The sequence below is a fragment of the Cygnus olor genome, chromosome 11 (genome assembly GCF_009769625.2).
Source record: "Cygnus olor isolate bCygOlo1 chromosome 11, bCygOlo1.pri.v2, whole genome shotgun sequence".
Lineage (NCBI taxonomy): Eukaryota > Metazoa > Chordata > Aves > Anseriformes > Anatidae > Cygnus > Cygnus olor.
Window position 1 is genome coordinate 3318317 of NC_049179.1, and position 18071 is coordinate 3336387.

An 18071-nucleotide genomic window follows, 5' to 3' on the forward strand; every position below is an offset into this window, starting at 1 on the left:
ATATTCATATATTTTACACATTAAAACTAGGTGCAAGGTTGATAAAAATTTATGTTCTCAACCCTGTTACATCAGCTGATCACAAAAATCTATTTACTTGTTGGCAAAAAATCTGAGTGGGAAGGAACAAATCACAGGAAGGAAGAGGAAAAAAAAGCCCTATCACACTGATGGAATTGAAATGATCTGTCCCTCTTCATGAGCATCACACTGTGCTGATAAACTAAATCTCTCTTTGATTGAAGACCGAATTAAAACGGAGCAAAGCAGGAACTCTTCTGACCCAAAAGTAATCCACTCAATCATATAATGCATCCCTTTCCTTTTAGCAAAATGAATAGCCCTCCACAGAACCTTTTTCTTCCTTGACAAGTCCTTGACAGAAGAATGTGAATCTGGACAGTTAAATGAATCAATCACCAGCTGCTAGTCTAGGGCCAAGATGGTGAGCCGAGGGGCCTGCCAGAGTTCACTGACCACTGGTCAAAGCAGGACAAAGGCTTTGCCTCTATGAATAGCCCGCTTCTGGGATCCAAAGGTCACTTAGCTGCCTTGGAAACGGTCCCCTTTGGTTATTTAAAGTTCTCAGGCTATTCTGCCACAGATATTATTGTTTCAGGTGGTCACCATCTTTCCTCTTCACAAGTTTGTGAAAGGCCAGGCAACTATTATCTAGGTAAAAGCAAGAAAATGGCAAACACGGCAACAACTAAATAATAGGGTAAGGAACAATTAAAGTAAGCCAAAACAATGCTTAACATTTCCTCATAATTCCAGCTACTGAACATGCCTGTGAAAAACATCCTTAGAGAAGGAAGGTGAGGCACACAAAGAGCCAGATTCCCAACAGGATCCAGGTGCACCAAAAGTGCAAAGTGCTGATTACTTCACTGCTTTTGAGATTCTTTGCATAAATGTGTTGGGAAGAGGGGGGGTGGAAATAAAAGGGTGGGTTGTTCTCTAGTCATGAAAGTCATGAACACTGTTAGCTACATTTTCAGAAAGGCACCCTATGGCTCCAGATAAGATCTACAGCCTAGCAAGTACATGGTGCTCTAGGCTATAAACCAGAGCATCACATAAATATTTGAGGGAGAAAAAATTAGAAAGTAATAGACCAGATAGAGGAGGAGGTGCAACCCACAGGTGCTAATTTCTTCGCAGCACTGCAGTTCACAGTCCTTTCTGGCACCGACCTAAAACCACTCACCACAAAAAAAGCTCGTCTCCCATACACCAGGGGAGGAAAACCAACCAACCAAGCAAAGCAAACACACAAAAAAACACTATTTCCCCTCAGAATCAGATCACAGAGGGAATGAAAGTTGCCGTGACAAACACTAGAGAATTATACAGCTCAGTGCTCATACAAGTCCTGTCTACACACAAGCTTAAACTGTAGTCAAAAGTATAAATCAAATGTGGGGTTTGTTAGTTCTGTGTTATAATGGCTTCCTAAGTCAGCTTACTTTGTGATAAACAATACTACCAGCAGGTTTACAAGTCTTGTTACAGACTTCTACCAGATTTTCACTGGTCAGTAAAGCAGGCCAATAACAACCCACTGTTCACCAAAATATTTTAAAATAAAATTAAAGCTATTGTTAAATACACACTTACACACCAGTCCATGTTTTGGTTGGATCAGACAGTTCTGATGAACTTACTTAACTTGTCTCAGAACTGTAACAGGAGGCAGGTACTCTGCCATCACAAGGCTTTTCCTGACACCCTGCTTATGTAAAACTATTGTATTTTCAAGTATATTTATTTCATTTGTTGCTGCATTACATACACATTAGATAAATGAAGCTAACCACTAAGCTTTCCAACTAACGTAGCATTCAGTTTATCTGCCTCTTATATGTGTGTATACAAACACAATGAAAATTTGCAAACTCAAGTGCTCAGAATTTAGGAAACTGAAGAAGTTGCTCATGTAAGTCCGTTTGCTCTGTTTATATATGTGCTTTAGCAAACAATGCAACTTTGCACAATCACACTTCCCCCACTATTCATGGCAACAAATGAATAGCGCTCGTGTAATGAGCAACTATTCAATATTTTGTTTTCCCTTCTCCGTGCAGTGTGTGGCCTCATTCCTTATTTATTGCGCTCTACTAAGCCCTGCCGTGAAGACAGAGTTATTAACTTCCCTATGGCCTTTTCTGCAGGGCTCTGAACTACAGTTCTTCACAAATGGAAATGCGTTTACTTTCACAACACCTCAAGATGAGGTTCTATTATTATTTTCATTTTACTGTTGGGTACAAACAGTTGGATGGTGGCCCAAAACATTCACTAACTTTAGGAGTCCAACATATGACAGTGATCCTTCACAGCACCCCATGTGCTGCAACCACAGCTCCCCCCAGCTTGTTGCACCTCCAGGAGACCAAAACTCAGAGCCTCACATCAGGCACGGAGGAAAAAAGCAGCACAAAATGACAGGCTTTCTGTGAACGGTAGGGCCAACCTGGTTGTGTCACATAACACAGAAGCTCCTGGTTGAAGCTGTGATGCAATTTAAACCCTTTGGGGCTCCCCTAACCGTGAGGTTATTCTTTGCCTTCCTGAAGTGCCTGCGAAAAGCCCGGGACTCCTGGGTCCTCACTGCAAGTTGTTCCGACGGTCACACTCCTTTCTGCCATTTCTCTGGAGCCAGTCTTTGGTAGCCCCTCAGTGCTCTCCCAGTCCCACCCTGTACCCATGGTGATCTCCACACAGAGCCAACCCCAGGCCTCCCTCTGCAGGCTTTTCCCCAGTTCTGGTCGCTTCCCACCAACGCGTTTCTCTTCCCCTTCCTGACCTCTAGACACATGAGGCCACTCACACCTCCGCCTCGCCCACTTGCTCTCCCAAACTTCCTCCCCAGGTAATTAGACCATTGTTTTCACTGACTTCAGCTTTCGATGCCAGCTGGTTTCTCCAGGCACTGTTAGATCACACTTCAGCTCCTCAGTAATTCAGAGCAGGAGAAAAAGGCAAGTCAACAGCTGCCTGCGACTGCTTCGAAGGAAGGCCCAGCTTGGCCTTCCCAAACAACATGCTCAGCACAAACAGCACCCTCTGTGTCTCTAGGTGAGTAAGACCGTGCTGAATGCGTGCAAACTCAGGATTTTTCCTCAAAATTTACAGGACAACCAACTTTGGAAACATCTTAATAGCAACTGAAAAAGCTACTCCCAAACCACTTCCCCAACAAATCCCATGTCTCTGCTCCCTAAGTAGACATTCCCATGCTTTCCTAGCGGAAAAAAAAATACAGAAAAAGCAGTTTTACTTTAGATTTGCCAGTGAATGGGATAAGCAGAAGTCTACTGTATAAAAAGAAATAGTAGTAATAATTATTAAAAAGACATATATTTAATAACAAAGAGATGGATATTGACATGACAAATTTCTATTCAAAAGGTTAACATGTCAGAAACTTAGTAACCACAGTCCTGCAATATCACTATATATTATTATTACTATTGTTACTGCAATATTACTGTGATATTACTGTTTGGTAAGTTTAACAGCAGACAGTGTCACCAGTCTGCTTAGAATAAGACCATCATTTGGTCAAATCAACAGCCCAGGAAAGGTGACTGCTGGTATTTTTAGCAACATTCCTGACTGAAAAGCAACAACAGGTTTCATCTGTACTATGTAAAAATAAAGCTTGGCAGCCAATTCTGTATCTTGGGATACTTGATGGGAAGGATATTTTTGTCTTCTCAGAAAATGATGTTTTTCCCACTGACATAACTCCAGGCTCTGCTATTCCTTCAGAAATAGTCCTGCTATTGGGACTAAAGCCAAAGGGGAAAAAAAAAGTTACAGGGCCAACCCCTGCTGACATTTCAAAACTTCCACCTTACCTAGCACAGACATCTTGACGACTCTAAATCAGAACGAAGTTACAAGAAACTGTCTGCAGCTCAGACTTAGTCAGTTGTTTCTTGAGATGGTCTGAGCTATTCTACCAGTTGATAGCTCCAAAAAAGTTAAGACAACCCTTCCCAGATGGTCCCAAATCCCAGCTACTCCTGCTTGCTTATATCCAAGCCAGGTCTAGTACTTGTTGGATCCCAGAGGACACCAGTTCAAATCATCACAGCTAACTACATTAGTTCAATAACTTATCTAGCCCAAAAAAAGGTGTTTTTTTCTGCCATGTTACCAATCAGACGAGCGCCACAGACTGAACAAGAGACATGGCATTTACTGCATGCTAATCCCTACATTTCCAAAACTTCAGAACTAGTATCAGCCACCTTATGTTTAAAGCATGATTGATTTTTCTCTTTTGGACAGATTAAACTTCTTTATATTCCATTGCAGTTTCTTTTTTAGTAGCTTCATGATTATGTCGTCAGTGGAATTTCATATCCAGTACACACCAAAAATCCCACAGGCTACCACTAATGAAGGGCATTAAAGTAAACGTCAACATTACAAATGCTTTTCTTTAAACACAGAACATAGATTTTGAATGCATTTAATTCTATCAGTAGGATCTACCTCCAATATCACCTCTGGTGCAGAAAGTGTAATATGTCTTTGACTCAGCTCTAAAAGTAAAGAAGCACTGTTTCTAAACCAAAGTGCAATGAAATTCTTCATGAGAAATGCTTATCATATTCTTAAAATGAACTATTCTCAATATAACCTATGACCTTAAAAAAAGCCTAGTATACTACCATGTATCTTATAATTATACCTATTAGCAAACTAGATATCTTGCCTTTTGTGCAGAGAAACAGTTTCCTGCAGTTAATTTATGATACATAAGGATAGGGTTTTTTAGTGTGTATATTTTTATTATTTATTTTACATAAAGTCATGAAATCACAATCATTCTATGCGGGTGCTATGGGTGAACATATAAAGCACTGTGTGGATTTCAGGGATTCACCATTTGAAAGCTTTTATTCTTCCACAGTGAAGGAAAGTTGTGACCTTTGACATGTGGCTATGGTGCCAAAGAAACTGCTCATAAATGTGTGTCAGTAAAGAAGCGGAAATCAATAAATTCATTTAATCCACTGAACTATTATGTAGTGGGACACAATATATTTTAAAGAGCCAACTGCTGTACTCTTTCTCTCACAAGATGAGCATTTTACCTAACAGATTTTGGGACGTTCAATTTTTGGAAGGTTTTACAATCTGAACCTTGTCTTTAACCCATTAATAAACATTTTAGTCTGATATGTCACAAACTGTTAGCACATTCATTCCTGCTCTGAAAGATCCCTGATACAACTGGATCCAGGTAGCACAACAGGAACACTAGCAGGTGGGCAGATATCCTATTAACAACCTGTACCGTTGCTGGAGATAGCTATCCACAGGAATCAAACACAGGCAGGTGTTAAAAGCACATATTTTTCACACCAGGTGCTCAAGAGCAGAATGAATGAGATATCATTCTGAACACTGAAATTTCAAAAGACCAAAAGAATCACTGCCCTACGACATATATTATGAAGCTTTTCAACATAGCATTTGGTCATCTACCATGTTTTATGTGAATCAGCAATAAGCAATATCACGTGAAGATGATGACCATTAAAAACAAGTACTAAATGCCATGTGCTGGGAATGTCACAAACTCCAATCAATATTACCAAAAATTCCATACACTGCAGACTGTATCAATGCTTACCTCTTCTGGTGTTTAGCATAGTCAAGAATCCCAAATACTAGAAAACATAATTATTGCTAGAAATAAGGTTCACGGCCTTAAAAGAAAGAGAAAAAAGTTTACTAACTGGAAGGAACAACAAAAATTATGTTTCAAAAATGAAAAACAGAAAAAAAAATCCTTATACCATCTCCACTTCTTAAATAAACGAAACATTAATTTTGAGAATATATAGAGTGATGCACCAGACTACAGGCTTAGACGTACCAGTTGCATGAGCCACTGTGCACGGAGCACTGAGGATTTGTATTACGTCACATACGCTGTATACAGTTCAGTTGTGATAAAACTGAGCTGCCCTCATGGCACGGACTGGCTGAACTAATAAAAGCAGTATCCAGTTTCAACCTCTACAGAAGATCAATGATAAATCTGCTTGCAAACTGTGGGCCACAGGGCTGTTTGCATAAAGGAGCACTAAAAGGAAGACAAGGAAAAAAAAAAAAGATTGTCATATGCTCATTTATGCTTTTGGGGGATGGTGAAGGGGAAGGAAGTTTCACCCTTGTAATTTGGGATACACCACATACAAAGTTTCTCTCTCCTCAGGCAAAATGACAGAGTCATGCCAGAACTCCTGGAGAATATTTCCAGTTAACATCAATTTGCCGGATGTCACAGACAAGTTTAATGAACAAAATGATAAATGTCTGTCAATGGCTTCATAAAGTCAATGAATTCTCGTTACAAAAAGCATACATAATGCACAGCTCTGCCTGAGGCACATGTTAGAGTTATTAGAGGTTTACTAGAATCTCGGTGTAGACAATGACATGGTAATTTAACAATTTACACTAGTTAATCTGCTGATAAATTACCCAAACAATTATTAATATGTTCAAGATTGTACTAGCAAGAGAAAGCAAGAAATTATTTAGAACTCTTCTGCACGTTCAAAGACCTTGAGTTTCATTTTAAAGTTTCCTTGAAAACATTACGGCTTATTTGATAACTTCCAGTTGTAACAAAACGTGGAACACAACCCAATACCAGGTAACACTGAGCCCTTTTTATTGTCTATTGTAAAGGCTATCAAAACAGCTTTTTCTTAATCATAATTATTATCTGATTTTGAAATGACAGCCAGACCACTTGAGACAAGATATTACGCTTCTGTCCAATCATTTTTACCTCATCTAAATTTGGGGTCAAAATTGACCTTTAAGTATCTTATGACACTTCCCTCCTCTGCCACAGCTGTGAAAATAAACTCCACTGGAAAACAGTACCTCCTTCCAGTCACCAGACAGGAATAAGGAGGAGGAGGGGATTAGCAGAAGCAGTTTTGCAAGTCCAAAGCGAAAACATAGCATATAAAAAAAAAAAAAAGATACATGTGGCAAAAACTGCCTATGAGACATGAGAATTAGAAAAGGGTGGGAACACTGGAGAGGACACAAATGCAGAGAAAAATCTGAATATTAGAACAATCAACAAACAAATGAAAAGCTTTTGTATTTGATACTTCTCCTGTCCAAGTTACGTTAAGGTGTACAGAAGTGAGTGCATCACAATACAGCTTAAAAAAACCTGACAGGCCAGTCTGTAACAGGCTGATAGATGGCCTTAGTGATGTTGGTGTAAGAAAAGGCAACTAATCATCACTACTTCGCGCGAGAAATTAATACTGCAAAGGTTGAGGAGATACAGAAGAACAGATTATTTTTCCAATCCTATTCTCTTGTGTTTTTTTTTCTCTTTAACCTGACATGGCTCAAATGGGAGTTATACATATATCTATATAAGTAACTCAAAACCCTCACCTAGAAAATTCAGAAAGATCTTTGGTGTAATGTAAGACTTCAGAAGTAAGCCATAGGTATCTATCAGGATATCTACAGATTAACTGTTATATATGTGGTAAAATTGCACTGATCAATTAAGAATCCAGCGTTTTTTCTTCTATAATTCTATTAATTTATGATACCATAAAGACAGGTGGGTTTTGCACAAAAGAAATTCTGACCTAATGAAATGAGAACAGACAATGTAATCAATCAATATTAACAGGAATCATATCTAAAGATGCTTAAACAAACAACAACAACAAAAAGCAATCTGAAGTTAAAAAGTTGCTGCTGTTCACAAAATCTCCTCCAGTTTCTAACATGCAGACAACAGCGGATCCAAGATACAAATCACAAGCTGCAAAGACTTAGTTTAACTGCCCCCTAGCTATGTATTAAAAGAACACCAGAAGACATGTTTAATGCCTGTAATAACTTTTGAGAGCCCCTTACCACTGGTAAATTTGGTGATAATTTCTTTCAAAACTGACTCTCATATTCAAATAACTTCAGAATGGAACTACAATAATTTCCATTACACATACTTCTAGGATAAAGGAAAACATTGCTATTTTCAAATTCAAAATCACAATTTTAGCATGTTCTAAGACTAGTGGACTAGGTAACATCTACTTAAGCACAGGCTTGGCAAAGACATTCCCCATCTGAATACAGATTTGATGAACTGCAGTGTTTTGAGACAAAACCCATCCTACCACCAGGCCCATTATATTGACTGTAGGTAGAAAGTTTTCTTCTGAAGATTTTACAGATGAGAAGGCATATCAAGACCCTCTCCTCCAGTTAGATTTGTGCTTTTCACAACAGATTTTATTCATAACTCACAAACAACAGAAATCTTATTTCTTGCTGTCCAGGAGAATTTCACAGGGGCTTTAATGGTAGTCACCACTTGTCAAAGGCTGGAGACATAATTTGCTCAGTAGTATTCTACTACTGAAAAAAAATGATAAAATAGAAGTCAAAGTGGAACTGCAAGGTCTTGAGAGGCAAAGTGATGATCATCACTTTCTATGCTTTCTATGGAAGTGACTGCTGAGTTTTTTTGTTTTTGTTTTTTTTTTACTAATGACTTGACTGAGCAGATGGCTCACCTGTATTTTCTTCTGCAGCAACATCCCTTAAAAATGACCATACCTTAGTGTATCCTGAGGTATCTAAACACAGGGTTTCCACACTTGCAGATGACTAATCATTTTTTGCACTTTTTTTCATAAAAGAGTACCCTCATCTTTACCACCTGCTCTTTGGATTTTCAATTTTCCAATGTTCTGTTTGGTTGGTTTGGCTTTGTGTGTGGGGTTTTTGTTTGTTTGTTTTCTTTTTCATTGTGTATAGAAGCAATTCCTTCATTTATGTTATACAAGGTCAAATTACATGACCTGGTTGTTTTCTGTACACGCTCATTAGTTTTTAGATAGTCAAGGACAGGTTTCCAAAAGGAGCGAGGCTGGGACTGAGTGCATCACATGTTCTGTGAGCCTCATCAGCCTCCATGCCCATGACTGCAGGAAACTCCACTTAATGAGGTTCCTACTCATTTTCTATTTCCATAATGAACATTCTTGTCCGTTTTCAATGTTGCTAGAACATCTCTATCAGTGCATCACTCATTCCACTTGTTTCATATTCCAGAAGTCTTTTCTTTCCTCAAAGCATTGTCTATGTGCAGAAACAACTTCTTAAGATCATTTTCAAATAACTTACGGGAATATATGCATATGGGTACATTAGTCAGAAGAAATTAGTTTATATAAGTGTAAACCCAAGAACCAAGGCTACAGAAGACTAAACTCCGCTCCTTGCCAACTTTCTCCCTCCTCAGTACTTAAGGCACTCATTTCTAGCAGCCCTTCCGGAGATGGTGAAGTAGTATCCTGGTACTTTGCAACTTTTGCCTCAAAGTAATGATTAAATTCTAGTAACAGCTTTAGATATAAAACTTGTCAGCATCCCTCTATCTTTTATAACATGTTTCTTTTCAGTATTTCATCTCTCATGTTGCATTCTACTGCTCTGACACGTAGTAAACAAGAAGGTCCTCACTAAATGCTATCGCAGTTGCTAAAGTGAAATGTCCAAACTAGAAGTGAACATAACTTCCTCAACAACTACTGAAAAATGTACTGATTTTTCTTATCAGCCAAACTTGGGCAATCCCCTGACTATAGCAGAAATGTTAAGAGCTGTTTAGTATAACTGTGGCACAGAAAGACTTGGACACCCTGAAATTTCTACCCTCTAAAACACAAAGATTGTACATTGTCATTTTGGGGGGTTTGATAAGGAGAACAGGAGAACAACCTAAGTGAACTTCACAAGCATATGGCAGACCTACGTGCACCTGGGAATAGGGGGGACTGATATCTAGATGCTATTCCCCTGTGTTACAGATGCACTGATGTGTCAGAAACCTCCTTCCAGAAGCCCAACAGAGACAGGCAATTGAGAAGCAGGGCCTTGAGATGATAATTGTATTATCCAGATGCCACTTAGGTGTTTTTTTTTTGCCTTCACGAATGTTCACGTTGTTAAAAACAGAACAAAACTTCTCCTCCCTCAAGAAGATAAAATCCTATTTAAAAAAACAAAACAAAAAAGAACAAAAACAGAATTGCTGTTAAGATTTAGGAAGCATCAAGATAAAAAAAAAAAAAAAGGCAGTAAAGAAAATCTGTCTAGTACTACTTATTTACATTTTCCTCTAAAATATAAGGAAGGCCATCTCCCTCCAAATCTTTACATACAGAAAAAACAACACAGAAGAGAAGGTTACAATTTCATCTCTTAAGTCACAGTTAAATCCTCCACACTCTGTTGGTTTCATACCCATCTCCTTCCTATGTCTGATGCTTATCTCCATCCAGTAGCAATTTTATCCATACAAACAAAAAATGTTTTCAATATAGATGCAGGTCTTTGAATGCTACCCAATGGATTTCTTAGTGCCCAGCACAGACCATCTAGTTTGATTTTTTCTCCTCTAACTCAATTGCCGAGACAATCAACTTAAAAATGCAGATGCTGCTTAAAATGCTGCTGCTTAAAAGCAATGTAGAGGTTGACCCCGGTAACTAATGTTGACCATACAACACACACTTGCTCAACAAAATGGGGAGGTTTGACTTTGTTGATTACTTTTTCACTTAGGTGGTGATTACTAGTTATAAAGACTGGAAGTAATCAATCCCAATTTAACAGCTGGGCCTATTGATGGGACAAAAAAAAGAAAAAAAGCAAAACTAAACAAAAGATTATGTCCACAGTTTTGGATATGAGATGTGGAAAAATACAAAATGTTGAGCACAACACACAAAAATGAAACACAAATTTGTCAATCGATGGACAAATCTGTAGGAAAATGCTTAGTAACATAAATTCTTCCTCCAAGATTCTCTTTTGTCATGTCTTAAGTTGTCCTGCACACCATCAATAGCCACAGCTGTTAAATTGTGAAGACGTGACAACAAGTCTCTAGGCAAACAACTGCTCAGAGTGAGATCCTTTTCTTTAGGATAATCAGAGCTGGCTGACAAAAGGGGGCCTTACTGAATGCCCTTTCAACAATTTCTACACCAAGAAATGCAGAGAGAGGGAGGGAGAAGAAAGGCAGGGGTGGGGGGAAGCACCACACTGCAAGAACAGAACAGTATCCTTTGCTGCAGTGCATTGCTCTGCAAGGAGAAAAGAAATCTCAACAGTTTAGTACATGCTTCACATGGAGAATTTGCATCAGGTAAGAACACCTCTAGTCGTGGCTCTGAACAACTTGTAGCATGGTACCACGTTTCCCTTTGACACTTCTCACATAGGTGAGGGTTTTATTAGCTACAGAACCCACCGCCAGTCAGACTGAGCTTCCCTTTAAAAAAGAAGCTGGTAAAAACTTTATACATTATAAAGATAAGGTGATAAAAAAACAGTAAAAACCATAATAGCTTTGGCCTCACTAGTTTGGAAGAACAGCAAGCACATAAAATGCCTCAGTTTGGCATTATGCTTGACAAATGTGAAACTGAGACATTCAGGAAACCTGTGAAAAGCTCTCTTCTCTACTGACATAGTAACGGAAACACTGTTCATATGCGCTAAGTAGAGTTTCATATACTTTTTGTCCCGGAAAGGATGTAAAAGCCCCCTCCTTAGGCTGTGGAAGACCTGTTACAAGTGCAGACCAGTCACTGCTGAAAGAACAGGGAATGCCCTAGTGCAAAAGAAAAAAAGAAAGGAAAAAGGTAACAATTTGTTATGTCTGGACAATTTCTTCTGTAAATATGTTGCAGAAGCCCAGGTCAAAAAATGTCTGGGGGAGTTCTTGAAGAACTCTTGAAAACTCAGCCACGTTCACTCAGCTTAGGAAGCAGTTCTCTTCCCAGGGCACTCAAATCAACTAATCAAAGCAATAGCAATAAGGCAGCACTTGTAAAAACCTAAAACAAGAGCTTCCTCAAATTGTCTGTAACCACACTAGTCCTACAGCATTAAGACCTTGCTATCTGTTTTAATACAAGACTATTGTCTACAACAGCCATTTGCCACTTCATTCCATCTCAGTCAGAAAACACTTCGGCCCTTCTGCTCCCCACCCCCATCTCAGAATTTGTTTCTCTCTCCATCACTATTTAACATAATTAAACATATCTTTGAGATCTGTAAACACTTGGAGGATACCTGAGATGACAGATTCCACGTTGAATGAAAATGATAGTGTGAGACCACAACTATTGACCTCCTCATTTAAGGCAAGACACTAAAATTAATTTTTAAAAAAGTAATAGCAGAAGGGCAACATTTCTGCATATGTACATGTTCCAAAAAGGCTTAAAGAACATTTATTTTTGTGGCAATCTAAGCTTCAGCAGCATTCCTCCACCAAGACTTTCGCCTTCACATCACTCCTCTCAGTTACACCAGTACAATGGGCTCCATAACAAAACACATCAGGCAACTCACTTGGGTTAAAAACATCTTTTGTTTTAATTCTATTATTTTAACCCTGATCAGTTAGCCACACGTGTAGCTGTGCCCACAGGAAGAAGGGCACAGCGCAAAAGTGGGAACAAGCAGCTGGAACAAGCATGGTTTACTGCTAAGAAAGCGTGATTGCCTCTATAGAGGATAATGCACAGCTGGATGCACTCTTAAGTAATCAAATATTTAAAAGCAGAGCAAAAGATGTAGGATATAAAAACATAAACATTACCAGTTACTGACATGGCAGTGGGACCACAAGTCACATCACTGCCGCAGCAGGTAAGCAAAAGCACAAACTCTCCACAAAGTACTCTGCCACATCGACTAGGCCCAGCAGTTCACGAACTGTAACGCAGCAAGCGAACAGCTTCCTCAAGGAGCATGTTCCAAGAAATCCTCTGCTTGAATAACCTTTCATTCTGGTGTAATGCAGAAACCTGTTCATGAAGAATGGGCTTAATGTTTCTTGTAATTCGCACATAAGACATTCAGCCAAGTTACAAGAGGAGAAAGGGTTCTCTACGGATACTCCAACCAGCTGTATATATCCCTTCCATCCATTTAAGACTTCAATTTCCACTTTTTGTGAAAAGGAAATAAACAATGAGCATCCTATCCAATCACTACTCAAAGCCTGTGTTACTAACTTCAAAACACGATTACCCTTTCTCCATTTTTTCTTAACATTACCTTACTGCAAGTCTAGCTGTATTTATGGACAGAATCTTAGTCAACTGTGGTTAAACTTCCATTCACAATTTAAATTGCAAAAATACAAAAATCTCATTTATTTATTTTTAGCTGACTCTAATTGTACCAAAAGTGCTTGGATTTCCTCCATGTTCTACATGACTTTTATATTCTGTTTAGAGAGATCTCTGCTAGTAGCAGTGGCAGCAATAAGGGGAATTTTGAGTAAGTCGTTTACTCTTCACTATTAGCATTTTACCCCCACATGGTACCTCACAAAGACCAGCACAGGGACCTCCCTCTCTCCCCCCTACATCAACTAGCCAGCTTTGGACGCAACTATAAGCATGTACTGATAAGAATATTTATTTTTACCTAAGCAATACCTCAGCTCCACAGCTTCCTTTAAAAAAGTGGGGGGATCTTAAAAAAAAAAAAAAAAAAAAAAAAGACCTAAATTAGTCAAATTCTTTTGTGCATGGATGAACAACAGGAAAGCAAAGCCTTGGGGCCTCTGGGGAGGAACCCTGTCCCTGCAGACCTACTCTGATGTGCTCGGGAGATAAGGCTCCATAGTGACACTTAAGGAAAGGCCTGCTCACATTTGAATTTCTGCATTCCTCAAGAACAATTCATGGCAATCACTAACTTTGCAGAGGAGCTACATGAAAGCTTTGGCCAATGAATGAGGGTCATCTGCTCTTTATCACAAGGGTAAACCTCATCCTGGCCAGTTTCTAACCTTTTAACCCTGTGAATTCTTAATTTGCACATGAATAATGGAATTCTTGCCAAGAGTGCAACCTTCAGCTTCCAGTTCCTAACTTTAGAAACCAAGACCTGATCTCCTTGTGTGTTCAAATCTTAAACTCTTGGACAGATTAAAGTTTTTGGTTTCCAAATGCAACACTAAACATTACAATTCTGAAGCAAAAGATAAGCTTACCAGCAAAATCTCTGATCAGGCAGAGTAAAAGAACATCCTTGCACCCTGCTGCTACCAGAGACCTAAGAGAGCATTTGCTTTTTTCCTCCCAAGAAAGAATGCCCATTTAATGCCTATTCTCCACCTGTTTAATATGTATAGTTCTTTCTGTAGCCTGACCACAAGGTAATTTGCTTTTGCAGCGACCACAACTGATTCTAAACAAAACTTATAAGCCTAAAAAAAAAAAAAAAAACCCACAACTTCAAATTTCATTTCATATGACAAAAAGGAATAAACTGCTGCATGGGTTAATTTCACATTTGGTCACTAGTTAACCACTTAATCACTAAGTCAACATCACCTACTGTGACCATTACAGATCCGCTATCTCTTCAAGTTTTCTCCAACAGCCGTAAGAAACCTTTTTAAGTATTCAAAGAAGAAAAAGAAACCTTTTGTCATAGTCTTACGGGAAGAAAAAAAAGGCTGCAAAACAAGAGTATCACTTCACAACACACAATCTATTTGCTTGTGTATCTTCCCTGGTGGTAAAATTTCATTATTTAAAAACAAACCAAAGCGAAACCATCTTTCTGGTGAAATGATGTGTATGTGAGAAACAAACATTTACAGAAGGTCAATCCTGTCTGAAGAAAAAAAAAAAAAAAAGATCATACAAATGTATTACTGTGCTCCACTACTACAGTTCTCCGTACCATTCCAGAAGTTCTCTCATATGGAGAACACAGAGCTCATCCTGCAACATCTCATATTTAATATCACCCTAATTTTTCCTCAGTCCTACACAAAGAATCCATCATCTACTGCTTTGCTTTATATTTATAAAAAATGAGATTCCTATCCTCTTAAGAGACTGTCTTCAATTTGTTTATTAATGCTGCTGACACTCTGAAACCTAATGTTGTGAATGTAAATGTAAACAATATTAATACTTCATTTTTCATCATTTAGTCAAAAGTATCTAAGAACTACCAAGCCTCTAATCCTTAAAGTGAGTAAGATGCCATGATACAAAGTAATAAATAGCCAGTTTTCAGAAATTGAGAGTTCACAGCCTCTTGCAGCATGTGAAAACTCGTAACTTTCTTGAAGCCACCTGCTTCCAGGCTGGTCTTCAACTGCCCGAAGCTCCAGATCACTGAACAAGGTATTTCACACCTTCCTATGATACCTTATGGATAGTTTTTATATTCAGTTCAGAAGCACATGGGGAAAAAAAAAGTATTAACATTCAGACTTTTTTAATGCCAGTTAATGTACTAACTGTATTAACTAATTTCAGATTGAATTTGATAAAACTTGCAATTCACAGCCAAAGCCTAGTTTCCACAGAGGTATCAGTGCCACAGTTTACTGCAACTTGCCACAAAGAACAGGGTTGAAGAGGTCAAAGGGAGCCTTTTCCTATTAGATTAAGTTCATCAGTTAAGTCCTATTAGAGAGGGAACATGAGAGGACTACACAAACTGTGTACTCTCTGTGTTACACTTCCTTTGAAATGACTCCAGCCTACTGGCAAAACTCTGCACTGTCCTGGAAGAAGGCACGGCATTCAGCTCCCAACACACATCTCTTGCTCAATACGTTTAAAGATGCTAGGAAAACCAAGGGGAACACACACTCAGGGTCAGACCGTTAAAGCTATAAAGGCACTTACATGCAAGAATTTCCCTCACCACTCAGGCAGCATCAGGGCCTGGAGTGCCCTACAAGTGTGACTCCCCCAGTGGCACCGTGTACAGGTCCTTATGGCAGGTTCCAGAACCCTGAAGCAGTTCCAGAAGGGACAGTACCCATCCGCCTGGCTGAACGTAGACATCAGAACAGCAAGGACTTGGTAATTTAGGGACTTGGTTTAATGGTGGGCCTGGCAGTACTAGGCTAAAGGTTGAACCAGATGATCTTAGAGGTCTTTTCCAACCTAAATGGTTCTATGATTTAATCTTCTTGATGGCCCTGAAAACCTTTCCTCTCTCCTCTCCCAAAGACAGCCATTTCTATTATTATTATACTCTGCCCCAAGATATCCCCAACACTACTCATCACAACATCAGGCTATTGAACAAGAAAAAAAGAACAGATTTGTAGATAACCCTTGTAAAGTCTCAAGAACAGGACTTGAGAAATAAGACCCAGACCGTTGGTAGCAGCATGGCTCTGCATCATCTGCAACCACTATACCAGCATGGCTCTGCATCACTGCTTGCTCTGATGAGCGAACCACATAAGGCACCACCATCCACGAGGGCTCACAGGTGGCTCTGCCACTCTGGCCATGTCACAGACTTGAACGGAGGCATGACAAGTTTTGCTCATAATATTTACACATATACAAAGAAACAAGTGTTCTGCAGAATTGTCTCACTATTTGCTTTTGTAATTTGTCTTTTCATGCACACAAACATCAGAACAATAAGTTGTTTTGTGCTGTTCAGGAGCTGTTGCCACAAACTTGGGAGCAGGTTAACAAACAAGAGCTGGAACTTACTTGCTAGAGTAAGGTGACTTTTTTGACTGAGAATGGCTCCATGCTTGTTCAGAGCTAAGCACTGGTAAAATCCTTCATCTGACAGCTCTCCTTTCTTTCCTTCCACCTCACTGATGTATAAAGAGCCATTGGATAAAGTGTAGATCCTTTCATTTTCAGATACTTTGCCTCCGTTTTTCAGCCATGTAATAGTTATAGGAGTTTCACCACGGGCCTGGCAGTCTAAAACCACTGGATCCTTCCTTGAGACAATAACATCTTGAGGCTCCTTCACAAAAAACAGTTCACTAAAGCACCACACTCCTAAGGGAGAGAAAAAGATTTTGACTGTAAGTACAGACATGCTCGTTACCAGGAGCACTTGTGAGCAATCCTGCACAGCACGAGGTAAACCCATTATTGTTATTAAAGGCTCCAAGACCTCCGAGCCCTTCCAGCTGCACCCCGGATCGCTCAGGGAAAGCTGTACTATTGACTTCAAGCCGAGTAAAGTCGTCAGACTCTAGGCTGCTCAGCCTCTTGCCTCCTAGCTTTCAAACGCATCCCAGTGTGGGATGAGCGAGGGAACGGGTGCCTTCAGCACAACCCTGGCTCAGCCGCCGGAGTGCTGGACGCAGCAGTGCCTGGGGGTCACCGCCGTGCCCCCACAGGCGGCGGGGCTCTGGCCGCCCCCCGACGCAGGTGCCAACTTCTGTCCGCCGGGGGAGCTTCGCCAGCACCCGCCAGGCGCCCGAGCCGCTCGCTAATTTTACAAGCCTGTCAAAGGAGCTGGGGCGTCGTAAAAGGCTAATTTTACAAGAAATCAGTACCGAAACCACTTACCCCGCCCAGCGGAGCCTACCCTCTATCCCCCCTCCTCCCGCCCTGTCCCCGCTGCCCGGGCACCCCTCACAGCGCCCCTCAGGGCCCCCAGCCCTCGGGGGCGCGCGGTCAGTTAACAGCGCCCAGCGGCCGGTTACCGGTGCTCAGAGGCCGGTTACCGGTGCCCAGCGGTCCGCTCCCGCCCCCTGCCGGCGGGGCGGCCGCCAGCCCCCCGCTGTCCCCCCTCAGCCGCCCGCCCCGTCGCGGCGCGAACAAAGCGCGGGGCCGTGCGGCCGCTCCCGCTCCGGCCGGTGCCGCACGGGCGCTGATGCCGGCTAAATGAAGCCACGTGCGGCGGCGCGGCGCGGCCCGGACAATGGGGCGGACTCACCTGGCAGCGGGAGCAGCAGCGCCCGGAGCAGCGCCCGCAGCAGCGACCGGCGGCGGAGCGGCGCCATTTAGCGGGACGCGGCTGGCATGCCCCGCCGGCCGCCGCCAGAGAGCCCGGTCAGCGGGCTAGGGGAGGAGACAGGGGGCGGACGGAGCGGCCCCGGCGCGCCCGTCCCGGCCCTACCCTCCGCATCCCGTCTCCATTGGCCTTCAGGGAGGCGAGGGGGCGAGGGGCAGGGCCGGCCGGGGGAGGGACGCCGCTGGACGGGGCGGGCC

The 18071-nt window shown here is 41.1% G+C and overlaps 1 protein-coding gene across 4 annotated transcripts in view; it reads right to left on the minus strand.

Annotated features, from left to right (window-relative positions):
* PRTG (protogenin) overlaps positions 1 to 18045 on the minus strand; it is an 85178-nt gene extending 67133 nt beyond the window's left edge. For 2 of the 4 annotated variants that reach the window (XM_040569928.1, XM_040569927.1), the window contains exon 1: positions 16605 to 17519. In XM_040569928.1, coding sequence (XP_040425862.1) covers positions 16605 to 17001 — 397 coding nt within the window. In that variant the 5' untranslated portion in view covers positions 17002 to 17519. Of the gene's footprint in view, positions 1 to 15773; positions 16371 to 16604; positions 17520 to 17796 lie in introns of those variants that run through there. The other 2 variants (XM_040569929.1, XM_040569930.1) reach the window with 2 other exon arrangements.
* Between the last annotated feature and the right edge of the window lie 26 nt (positions 18046 to 18071).